At 37.0% G+C, this 13,095-nt stretch overlaps 1 protein-coding gene across 1 annotated transcript in view; it reads right to left on the reverse strand.

The window, feature by feature from the left end:
* Nucleotides 1-13,095, reverse strand: part of LOC107574865 (ATP-binding cassette sub-family B member 7, mitochondrial-like) — a 64,816-nt gene that overhangs the window by 3,119 nt on the left and 48,602 nt on the right. Inside the window, exons 11-14 of the mRNA XM_016261298.1 lie at nt 10,868-10,997; nt 10,491-10,662; nt 10,293-10,396; nt 4,392-4,499 (exon numbers count right to left, since the gene is read on the reverse strand). Of these exons, the coding sequence (XP_016116784.1) occupies nt 4,392-4,499; nt 10,293-10,396; nt 10,491-10,662; nt 10,868-10,997 (514 nt within the window). The remainder of the gene's footprint in view (nt 1-4,391; nt 4,500-10,292; nt 10,397-10,490; nt 10,663-10,867; nt 10,998-13,095) is intronic.

Here is a 13,095-nt window from a genome sequence, read left to right on the forward strand (position 1 = left end):
AAGCGGTGGGAAAAAAGGAAGTAACAGGGGGGGGGGGGGGGACAGCCTTTCTGCAACAACAGTGGCATAAAGATGGTTTAATGCAAATGTTGGGACCGTGATTTTAAATATGCATTGCATATGTTTTTAACAAGTTGGCTAGTGAATCTTGTCTGCTAGTGTAAAAGCTGTAAATACAAGCAGCTATATATATATATTTTTTTTTTTTGTACTTTCATCATATTGTTTATTAGCAGTATATAAAAAGTTTTAGTAATGAGTGTTACACACATTTAGTGCTGGGTTGTAACAGATGTTACGTAATCTGGAATAAATAATCAAATTACCAAAACCTAGTACTTGTAATTAGATTGTGTTTCAAATACACATAATCAGATTACTGTTACTTTTTAATGATTGCATAGATTCATGTTTTCAATTTAAAAAAAATTTTTTTCATTTGAAATATTTTTGAATCAATGTACTTGTTTTTCATGGGTTACTATTTCTTTATTAAGGTTTTGATAATCAAATTAATTGTCGTCTTCTGTGCATTTTTGTCCAAAAGAACAAAAACAAAACAAAAACCACAATATAATCTTTAAATGAATAGTTTAGCCATGAAACTCTACTTGCGTTCTAATCGGTTCATTCAATTCAATGTTTCCAGCCAATCACATTCAAAATGTGATTTTTTATTTAATTTTTTTATTATAATACAGGCACTTTTTCTGAAATTCTCAATGCTGATACCGCTGTTAGAAACCTGACAAACATCTACAGGATTTCTTTGAATTTATCAGGTTTAATTTGTTTATCTTCTTTAACTTGCATAATTACCCTTAGAGGTCATGAAGCATGCTGACGTTTAAATGTGTTGATATTTACATAACAAATAAAAGTGTGTCCAATAACATTAGTTTTGATGCATTATCATAAATTGTAATTATTGTGATGCATTGTGGTATTTCTAGTTTATGTTAACTAACATCAGGGAATCATTCATGAGCATGCAAACGTGTTAAAAATTATATACATTTTAGGTTTAAAGGGATAGTTCACCCAAAAATGAAAATGTGATGTTTATCTGCTTACCCCCAGGGCATCCAAGATGTAGGTGGACTTTGTTTCTTCAGTAGAACACAAATTATGATTTTTAACTCCAGCCGTTGCAGTCTATCAGTCGTATAATGCATGGCAATGGTAACAAAATCTATGAGAGTAAAAAAAATATGCACTGACAAATCCAAATTAAACCCTGCGGCTCGTGACGACACATTGATGTCTTAAGACACGAAACCATCGGTTTGTGCCAGAAACCCAACAGTATTTATATCATTTTTTACCTCTAATACCCCACTATATCCAACTGTATTTGTGCAGTCACCACTCCCGAATGAGTTCGCACGAGAGAACGTAATCTTTTAGTTTTAAGTCAGTTTGAACAATCCGGATAAGTGCAAGTAAGTACCATTTTGATTAGCCGTCGTACCTACAATGACTGTGCACTGTGTAAACAATGAGTGACGTATACGCGCGAGAGATCACTTCCGGCGCTTGCGTAAACTACGCCAGAGCGCGTACACACCTCTCGCACCGGATGCCGTGCTCGCGCTCAAAGACAGCTGGACATAGTGGTGTACTAGAGGTCAAATATGATATAAATACTGTTCGGTTTCTCTCACAAACCGATGGTTTCGTGTCTTAGGACATCAATGTGTCGTCACGAGCCGCAGGGTTTAATTTGGATTTGTCTGTGCATGTTTTTTTTACTCTCATAGATTTTGTTACCATTGCCATGCATTATACGACTGATAGACTGCAACGGTCGGAGTTAAAAACCATCATATGTGTTCTACTGAAGAAACAAAATCACCTACATCTTGGATGCCTGGGGGTAAGCAGATAAACATCAAATTTTCATTTTTGGGTGAACTGTCCCTTTAAATATTTAGAGGGACTTCAAGTAAATATTTTAAGTCAAAGGGGTTCAGCTGACAAAAATATTTGGAAATCCCTGCATTAACCACTATTAATGAAAACAGCAATGAGATTGCATGGGCAAACTCTTCCAGGATTGAAATTAAATTAAATATATATGTAGGAAATGTAGTTTATAGTGCACAGTCACCTTAAAAGTGAAATAATTTTTGTAGTGACTGGTGTGAGCAATTCCACAAAATAAAATACATTTTTAGAAAATGTAAAAAAAATAAAAATTCAGGGAGAACCAATAAACTATTTATTAATTTACTGTGCATCAAGCGCATTTATACAGCACATTTCCCACATGCTGGTAATTCAGTTTTGCTTCAAATTTATTTAGGCTTGGTGTTTATAATAAATGTTGTTTATAGAATGACTATAATTGGTTTACTTTATATTTTTCATTCTTGTTCTAAATTTGAAGGATTGTTTTGTGGAGTGAGGGGAACTAAAATACATGTTTATTGTCTTTATAATTTTTGTAAATGTTTAATTTGATTTACCGGTTTTGCACATTATTTCTAAATGTAATATGTTACTTATGCACAGCGCCTTTTATTTCTCAACAGTGCAATTTTGACCTGGCATGACAAATTCAGGTGCAGCTTTTCTTCCAGAAAACACAGTAATATAATAACAAGTACTTGGTTTTAGGAATCTGATTATATATAACCAGTCACTACCGTGCAGTACAGACATTATGCCAACTGGAACACAACCTGTAGCAACAAACTCTGTGTGGTGGTCCTTTTTCCATGAATGCACTGATTTTGATCCAAAAAGACATAAGAGAAAATGCAGTATGTCGCTGACAAACTCCACACCCATTCCAAGGGCAACTTTGGAGGATACAGGCATTGTTTCACAAGCTCCTTTTTACCAACAGACTGGATCTCAAGAGCAGAACAATATACAAGGACAGCAGCAAGAAGGCTTTCTTCATCATTGCAATCAAAGAGACGTTCAAATGAATGCTTTTCCCCCCATCTATGAACACCATACACATCTGAAACTAAACTGATCATGCTTTCCATGTAACAATCCAATAATGACCACACTATGACTCAGGGCCAAACACTATAAGGGAAGGATGCTAAGATTTCCCCTATAGGTCTCTTTCACATGACTCACATTAGGCCTTCAACACAATGCTGCTTTGACCTCCACGTCAACGACAGTGTTACAGAAAGGCCTTGCAGTTCCGCCTGTATGCGTGGTGACAGCAGAAGAAACACTACGTGTCCACAAACTGCATCCCAGTGTAAATGCATGTCATTGTCTTTCTATAATAACCTGAAACAACCAAACATATAAAGTGAACCCGGATTCTTGCAAACCACCCAAAGTCAGTGTCGCCCACAGGCTGACAGACACAATAAGTGAGTGGCACATGAATGTTGTTTTGCAACGTTCATGACAACACAAGCTGCATGAATCTCTCAATCAATGGAGATATGCCAGCTTTTGTTTCTCGCCCGCATTGTCTCAGCTGCAACCTCATATGTCGACCATACAACTAGTACACAAGTAAAACTCTATAGCCCTAATATATGGATTTATCTTTCATCACTGCCCACGTATTGACATATCAGAGGAACATGCCTCCTCACTGTGGACTGCATACATACAAGCAAACCACATGATTAAAAAAGTGGATATTTATACTAATTTATCATAATTTTAGCATGCACACAGTTAAGTAAATAATAAGGACTTACTGCAGGGTTGCACAAAAAAATTAAAGTGACGGCATGATATGGTTTAGTGTGATTGTCCAATCGCGCAGGAGCGTCACACTGAAACCTGAAGTGCACATTTTATTAATCTGCATCCCATCAAAAGCTTGATGTTTACCCCTGAATATACTCATATTAAATTAGTATTATTATATTTTACACTGAAAGAGATTTGAGGTGGTTGTAAAAAGCAAACCCAAGTATGAACACCAAATATTGAGTTTTTCCCCAAATTTTGCATAAATAAAATATACATATTTTTTTTCTATGCAAAAGCACTGCTCAACAAAATCACCCCACTAACTCCAGAATTATGCAGTCTCTGTAAAATTAAGTCATTCAAATTCCTGTATTCTTTTCATTTTGCAATAAATAAATGTAATTTTTCGCCAGCTCTGTCTCCTTGGAATGTAACTCGCCATTCGAGTGGATCATTATAAACTCATCAGTAGTCATTGGCTGGCCCTCAAAAGGTCAGCAGCCACTGGGGTCAAAGTTCAAAACTGCTTGAACTTTGACCTGGGAGTAACACTATAGCTTCAGCATCGAATGCATTGCAAAATGCTGAAGTGAGTCTTTACAGTTGTGGTATTAGGTGAGAAGATGAAAATGATGCATTGGCTTGCTAAACATGATTTCTAGATGTCACAGCACCTGTCACACACATTCACAGGCTTCATACGAGCTTACCTGATTTAGTACAGTAATCTCATCTGCATCCACAATGGTGGACAGCCGGTGTGCAATAAAGACAGATGTTCTGTCTCTCACCATCTCCTTCACAGAAGTCAGAATATGCTGGGAAGAAAATGAGGCAAACGTTTGAAAAACGTTGCTTCTCTTTTATCCTTCCTCCTCTGAATGAATCTGCAAGGCTGAAAAAGCTTTCAAGATGTTTCGTTAAGAAGCCGCCCGCAACATATCCCTGCAATAACAAGCACTGATATGATTGACAGGATTTATATGAAGACCTTCTGACAATAAGATACATTAAAACACTGTCGAAAGCCAACAGAGCAAACACTTCCTTGACTATAATAAGGCATAAAGGCTTAGTGTAAATATCAAATGAAAAGTGTTCTCAAAGCAACAGGGGAAAACCAGCAGCTTTGAGCAGAAATTCAATCTTTAAATATCTGTTGGTGAAGGTGGTTAGATCTACACTGCTAAATAGTTCAAAAACTAGGCAGATAAACCAAACTAGGTTTAGTCTTTTAGCACACAAAAGGAGCAAAAACATACTCCAATCTGTAGGGTTGGGTATTGTTTGAATTGTATCGATTCCTAGTTTTGATTCCAATAAGATAAAAAAATCCAATATAAAAAATTTAAAAAAGTCAAACATTTATTTCTGAGTCTTTTTGCAAGGCATTCTGTTGCAGCTTAATAACATGATAGAAATCAGCAGCCTACAGAACACTTACAAGAGGAACTTTTGCCTACGCTTTTAACAAAAATACCACCGCAACAACAACTAGACTTACATAAATTTCAAATATTAAAGTGTTAAAGACGGCTGTGTTTATGATGATATACTGACATAGTTTTCTGCAGACTGGTCGATAAATATGACAGAAGTCAGTTCCGGCCCGGGACAACCTTCTCTGCAGTGAAATGCACGGAACGGTTGGAGAACGGACACAAACCGGGAACCCGGACCGAGACCGCTGTTCTCTGCGCTTCAGACGTGTGCGCTGAACGCAAACAAGGCACAAGTTTACAAGAGGAACTTTTGCCTACGCTTTTAACAAAAATACCACCGCAAAAACAACTAGACTTACATAAATTTCAAATATTAAAGTGTTAAAGACGGCTGTGTTTATGATGATATACTGACATAGTTTTCTGCAGACTGGTCGATAAATCTGACAGAAGTCAGTTCCGGCCCGGGACAACCTTCTCTGCAGTGAAATGCACGGAACGGTTGGAGAACGGACACAAACCGGGAACCCGGACCGAGACCGCTGTTCTCTGCGCTTCAGACGTGTGCGCTGAACGCAAACAAGGCACAAGTCCTTTCCATTCCTGCACTTAAACAGTTTAAAATCACATTACAATGCGAACTAGGCCTGGGCGATAAAACGGTATCGATATTTATCGACGGTACACCTTCTTCGATAACGGTATAAAATGTTTTCGATATAGCGCACGATATAGGCACGTGCTATGAGTGACTCAGACAGCACACACAAACACGAACACATGCTGAGTGCTGTGCCTGCCTGTGATGAGGAGATTGTGAATACAAAAAAATTTATATTAGTCAAATTTAAAATAAACATTTGTATTTGAATGTTAGGAGTGGGTCAGGGAGCGTCTTCAGTGGAGCACGAGATGCGGTGATGATGATGTAAGTGACGTGGTAGTTTAATGTTTTGTTAGTCTAGCCCACGAGACGCGCCGCTGCTGCGTTATTCATTCAACAATATTAGAGAAATATAGAAGCTCAATGCGGAGAAGATCTTGATTAGGTTAAAACCATATTCAGCGCATTTTTAGACGGACAAATATGACTGCTGCACTCGCGTCACACGAGAGATATAGAAAGCCATGCAAAGTTAAAACAGTTTAAACTTTTAGAAAACACGTCGCAAATTTGTGGAGGTTTATTGCTTTTCACTGCGTCTCATATGTTTTTAAATGCAATCTCCATGATGGGCGATTCAGCTCTTTGTATTAAGCAATGCATGAATACATGATGCTGTTTTGTTCATAATTGTTTATGCAATTTACGAAACTATGTTTGATTTATATGAGTTAATTTAGACGTAATGCAGGTTTTTTTAATAGACATTTAAACACAAAACAAAAGTTTCCTTCAGACCTATTTAATCTGCATATAAAACATTAGACATTAGATATTTGTTTCATTTGTATTGTGTTTGTTAAAACAAAAAAAATTGGGTTAATTTAAAAATACAGTGGTTAAACTGAAAAAAAAAATTCTATTGCTCTTTGTTTTAAAAAAGGTCATAAAAAATGTCAATAATTATCGATACCGAACGATATGAAACATATATAGCTATATCGCCCAGCTCTAATGCGAACCCAGGGATCGTTAAGCAGAATCGAAATGCACGCGTCTTATCGAATACCCGGTTCTTGGAAATTTGGAACCTGTTCTAAAATTGAAACCTGTTCTCGATACCCAACCCAACCCTACTGAGTGGCTGGCATTGAAGAGATAGTTCACCCAAAAATAAAAATCTGCTGTTAAATTTACTCATTCTCAGGCCATCCAAGTTCTAGTTGACGTTTTTTCTTCAGTCTAACAGTAAAGAACATTTTTAGCTGAAACTTTGGTCCTTGATGATTCATAAAATGCAAGTACATGCAAAGCATATCAAGGAACACTAAATTAATCCCCGTGGCTCCTGATGATATATTACGAAGTGAAAAGATCGGTCTGTGCAGAAAACTAAACATTACATAACATTATTCCCTAGTTTTTATGGTTTCTCATTGTTTATGTAAAAAGATGAGCTGATGAAGACAGGTCTATTCACTTTATGCTTTACACATATAAAATATCCACATTTCACATTATTGAGTACTTTAAAAACATAATTGCACATACAGTATATCATTGCATGATTACGTAAACGAACCAGTGAACTGAACCAGTTCAGTGAACCAAACTGTCCAAAAGAATCAGTTTGTGGAAAAGAATCGCATTCCTCTGTTTGCCTGAGGCTCTGGATTACAGATACAAATGTTGAAAATAATGTTCAGTTTCTTGCTCAGACTGATCGTTTCACTTCATATGACCACAAAATATCATCAGGAGCCACAGGTATTAATTTTGTGTTCCTTGATACATTTTTGGGTAAGCTATGCTTCTAAAGGGGTCACGTCTTGAGGCACATTTAGTTGATCTTTTAAGTGTTTGATGTGCTATAAAAACATTGATCGTTTTTTTCATTTATTGAAAATAAAACAGCAAAAATGACTGAATTTATGCAACTTTGCAATGACACCTACATGAACAGATCAACAAGATTGACTAAGCTCGTTTTTGGCTGTGTGTAGCAACTACAGATCCTTTCAAGACGGAAACGAATGCCAGTAGTTTCATTTCAACAGCAACAACAAACGTTCAGTCTGATCTTAATGATTTGAGTGGCACATTTCAACACAGATTGTTGCAGCTTTAAAAAAAGGCAGTTAATTAAAACAAAGCACAAAACTCATTGCGATTATTGGATGGCAGGCACGCTCGAATACCCGGTTCTTGGAAATTTGGAACCGGTTCTAAAATTGAAACCTGTTCTCGATACCCAACCCAACCCTACTGAGTGGCTGGCATTGAAGAGATAGTTCACCCAAAAATAAAAATTTGCTGTTAAATTTATTCACTCTCAGGCCATCCAAGTTCTAGTTGACTTTTTTTCTTCAGTCTAACAGTAAAGAAAATTTTTAGCTGAAACTTTGGTCCTTGATGATTCATAAAATGCAAGTACATGCAAAGCATATCAAGGAACACTAAATTAATCCCCGTGGCTCCTGATGATATATTATGAAGTGAAACGATCGGTCTGTGCAGAAAACTGAACATTATATAACATTATTCCCTAGTTTTTATGCTTTCTCATTGTTTATGTAAAAAGATGAGCTGATGAAGACAGGTCTATTCACTTTATGCTTTACACATATAAAATATCCACATTTCACATTATTGAGTACTTTAAAAACATAATTGCACATACAGTATATCATTGCATGATTACGTAAACAAACCAGTTCAGTGAACCAAACTGTCCAAAAGAATCAGTTTGTGGAAAAGAATCGCATTCCTCTGTCTGCCTGAGGCTCTGGATTACAGATACAAATGTTGAAAATAATGTTTAGTTTCTTGCTCAGACTGATCGTTTCACTTCATAAGACCATAAAATATCATCAGGAGCCACAGGGATTAATTTTGTGTTCCTTGATACGCTTTTTTTATTCTCAAAAACATGCAGCCGCTGACAAGAATTTTATGAATCACCAAGGAGCACGGTTTCAGCTAAAAATCTTTCTTTACTGTTTTACTGAAGGAACACAGTCCTACATCTTGGAGGCTTGAGGGTGAGTAAATTAACAGCAAATTTGCATTTTTGGGTGAGCTATGCTTCTAAAGGGGTCACGTCTTGAGGCACATTTAGCACATTTAGTGTTTGATATGCTATAAAAACATTAATTGTTTTTTCATTTACTGAAACTAAAACAGCAAAAATGACTGAATTTATGCAACTTTGCATGAACAGATCAACAAGATTGACTAAGCTCGTTTTTGGCTGTGTAGCAACTGCAGATCCTTTCAAGACGAAAAAACGAATGCCAGTAGTTTCATTTCAACAGCAACAACAAACGTTCAGTCTGTTCTTAATGATTTGAGTGGCACATTTCAACACAGATTGTTAATGTGAAAATGATGCAGCTTTAAAAAAGGCAGTTAATTAAAACAAACAAAAAGGAAAAATATATATATATATTTATATTTAATTTGACAGCAAACTCCCAGCTAGTGTGTTTTCATGTGTATAGCCGGCTACAGACTAGGGCTGTCAAAATGGCTGAAAAACTAAATTCGAATTTTGTACTTAAATATTATCAAAATTCGAATTATATTCAAATTTAAAATGCATAATTTCCGTTAGGGCGAAGAAAATCTTTTGTATTCTCTCCTGAGGCCACAAGAGGGCGCATCGAGCAAAATATTACTAATGCACGTTTCTTCAAAGCATAAGATAACATGACTATCTGTGAAAAAAGTGCATAATGTTTAATATAATGTTTATAAACCAATTATAATTAAGTTGCTTAAACAACTATAAACAAAACAGCAGCATGTATGTATGCATAGTTTAATACAAAGGGCGTAAAGCTAATCACACAGAGTATATTTTTCATTTAAAAACATGAGATGCAGTGGGATGGGGAAAAACACGCCATTAAGTCTCGATAGGTTTTTTTCAAAGTTGAACTTGCGTTCATTTTACATGGCTTTCTAAGCATGTGGCTCTTTTGTGCGAGACGTGAGTGCAGCGGTGATAGATGTCCCTCTAGAAAATTTACGAAATATGCGTTCTGTGTGAATGGCTTGGTTTCAGTTTTGATGTAAACAAGATCTTCTCCGCATTGATGTTCTCTTATCCCACAATATTTTGAATGAACAACGCAGCAGCGCCGCATCTAGTGGCTTCAACTAGATAGGCTAACAAAAGCATTATAATGCAACGACACTTACATCGTCATCGCATCTCGTGCGCCACTGATAAAGCTGCCTCCTTAACGCACAGCTAAAATTCGAATGCAGAATTTGTATTTTAAATTCGATGAATATTCGAAATTCAAAAAAAAATATAATGCAACGACACTTACATCGTCATCGCATCTCGTGCGCCACTGATAAAGCTGCATCCTTAACGCACACCTAAAATTCGAATGCAGAATTTGTATTTTAAATTCGATGAATATTCGAAATTCAAAAAAATTTTTGGCAGCCCTACTACAGACAGACAGCACTGTGCAATCATGTTTTCATGCCCATTTCATACCTATTATTGAGGAATCTACTATTTCATTGACTCATGGATCTAAGGCTCTCACCTCTTCAGTGATCGAGTCTAGTGAAGACGTGGCCTCGTCATACAGCAAAACGGGAGGGTTCTTAAGGATGGCCCGTGCGATGGCCACACACTGCTTTTCTCCACCTGTCACAAGAAAAACCCGCTCTAGATCACTCAAGAAGAAACCCTTCAGTTCCTCTGTCTTCCTCTCAGAAACACTGAGGGCTGAGGTCTGTACCTGAGAGCTTCAGGCCTCGCTCTCCGACCTGCGTGTCGTATCCATGAGGCATTCGGAGAATGGCGTCATGGATTCCAGCTAGTTTGGCCACACGGTAGACGTCCTCTGCTGTGGCGTTGATGTTACCATACAACAGATTGTAAAATATGGTATTGTGGAAAAGCACGGCGTCCTGAAATTATATTTACATTTGATTCTCATCCAGCATGGCATAAAAGTGATATTCATAGCCTTAAATTAAGTCTGATTATGGTTCCCATGGTACCTCACAGATCATTTATAAGAAGATATTTATTTTAAAAAAGTAAGAAAATAATGTTCTCTAACGAGGTGATAATTACATCTGATGATTCTCAGAATTAGAAGCAAAGCCTCACCTGCGGCACGACGCCCACAGCTTTCCTCAAGCTCTCCAAACTAACATCACGAATGTTCTGGCCTGCGATGAAGATGTTGCTCCGCTGTGGCTCGTAGAAACGAAAGAGCAATCGGACAATCGTGCTCTTTCTAAAAACATAAAATATATCATGTTTAAGCAGTCAAATTCTATTTTCTGTCCTTCTACTTCTATTGCATCAAAGGGCCTGTTTACACCTGGTCACTTCATGCGTTTTCTCTGAGCAGATAGCTATCCGATCGTGAAAAGACCAGGTGTAAATGCCCTCCGAAACGTTTTCAAGACTTGCATTTAAATCCGATCACTCAAACCCCTTCAGAAGGTGGTCTGCGCCACATTCCAGATGAAACTGGACAAGTGTAAATGCATCTGGTTGTTTAAACCACATATGCAAATTTTACTCCTCCCAAATTATTCAAATATAGGAATAAGCCCCAAGAAGCCGTGGTTTACAGTGAATTTATAACAGCTAAGGGGCATTGTTAGGCGTGAAGCGGAGTGCCTAAAACCCCCTTAGCTGTTATAAATTCACAGTAAACCACGGCTTCACGGTGCTTATTGCTTTTATTAAACGGTTATTCAATGTAGCACGGTTTCACAAAATAAAACAAAGGAAATAAATATAATGATATTAATAAAAACATTATTCTTCCGCCAAACAATGTAGTTCTTCAGAGTTGGTTGTGGTTTCAACAAAGTAGCTGCTGAGCAACACACAGACGTAAACAAAAGGTGTGTGTTTGTAGAGTAATTTACAACAGCTTTGAATGTGGCTCAGCCAATCAGAATCAAGGACCGGAACTCTCCGTTTTATAATAATAAACATGTGAGTGTGTGTTATAGGCTATATGGCATGTTATACTCAGATACGGCAGTGCTAATGCAACAAGCATCACCGCGGATGAGTAGCTGAGTATCTCTTCAGCAAGCCGACGCGCAAACAGCCACAAATGAAACTGAAAGGAAGATGCAGATGCTCAACACACAATCATCTTCATTAAAAGTAGTGAGACTAACCTATCTTTCCAGTGCTAATGGAAATGGCTCTCTCCTGTTCCGCATCTTGATCTTGAAATTAGCTGATCGTGAATAAAATGCAGCCGTTATCTGTTGCTTTCGTTAACGTGAACTCTGTTAAATTTGCATATAGCGCGGGAATTGAAGATCGAATTTATATCCGCTTTGCGAAGACACATTTATGTGGCCAGGTATAAATGGAAACGTTTTAACAAATCAGATAGATATCCGATCAGTGACCAGGTGTGAACAGACCCAAAGTGTCAGTGTGAAAACTGGTCATTTACCTGAAGACTAAATAAATATTATATGAGCGGTTTCATGACAGACTTGTTATTCTGGAAACTTTAATACAATGTAGGATGTGTAATTCAATAGGGTCATTCCGTGCCAACTTAACCAGAGGCCCCGGCTCAAATGTTTTCTGGTGAAAGAAATGCATCAATAAAGAAGAAAAACAACAAATTAAATGTCATGGATGTATATTTACTGAGTAAGCCACTGTTTTGTAGAGGCGGGTCAAAATGGCAATTTTCACCTGCGATTCAGAACCAAATTACAGAGTAAAAATAACTTCAGAAAGATGGCAGCATCATGCTATTTTCACACAGAGATGGTTAGGTCTATTAGTAAAATCTGTTGACGTTAGCAATCTTTGATATACATTAATGACATTTAATATTTTGTCTTTACATCTATACATTTTTATCTTTCTTTAGAAAAAAAAAATTCAGAAAATGTAAAATTGGAGACAGGGAAGTGTCTGAAATTTGTTTGATTTGACACAGAATGACCCAATAGTCATTTTTAGCAATTCATATATTTTTAAAAAGTATATCAGGACCTTAAAATGTTGGTGTGCAGTTGCTAATAAACTTATTCCCTACAAATGAAAGTAAAAATGTCTTAAAGGGGTCATATGATGTTGCTAAAAAGAACATTATTTTGTGTATTTGGTGTAATGAAATGTGTTTATGCGGTTTAAAGTTCAAAAAACACATTATTTTCCACATACTGTACATTATTGTTTCTCCTCTATGCCCCGCCTTTCTGAAACGCGTCGATTTTTACAAAGCTCATCGGTCTGAAAAGCGAGGTGTGCTGTGATTGGCCAGCTATCCAGTGCGTTATGATTGGCTGAATACCTCAAGCGTGAGACGAAAATGTTACGCCCCTCACCATACTGTGATG

The sequence above is a fragment of the Sinocyclocheilus grahami genome, unplaced genomic scaffold (genome assembly GCF_001515645.1).
Source record: "Sinocyclocheilus grahami isolate Dianchi unplaced genomic scaffold, SAMN03320097.WGS_v1.1 scaffold2366.1, whole genome shotgun sequence".
Lineage (NCBI taxonomy): Eukaryota > Metazoa > Chordata > Actinopteri > Cypriniformes > Cyprinidae > Sinocyclocheilus > Sinocyclocheilus grahami.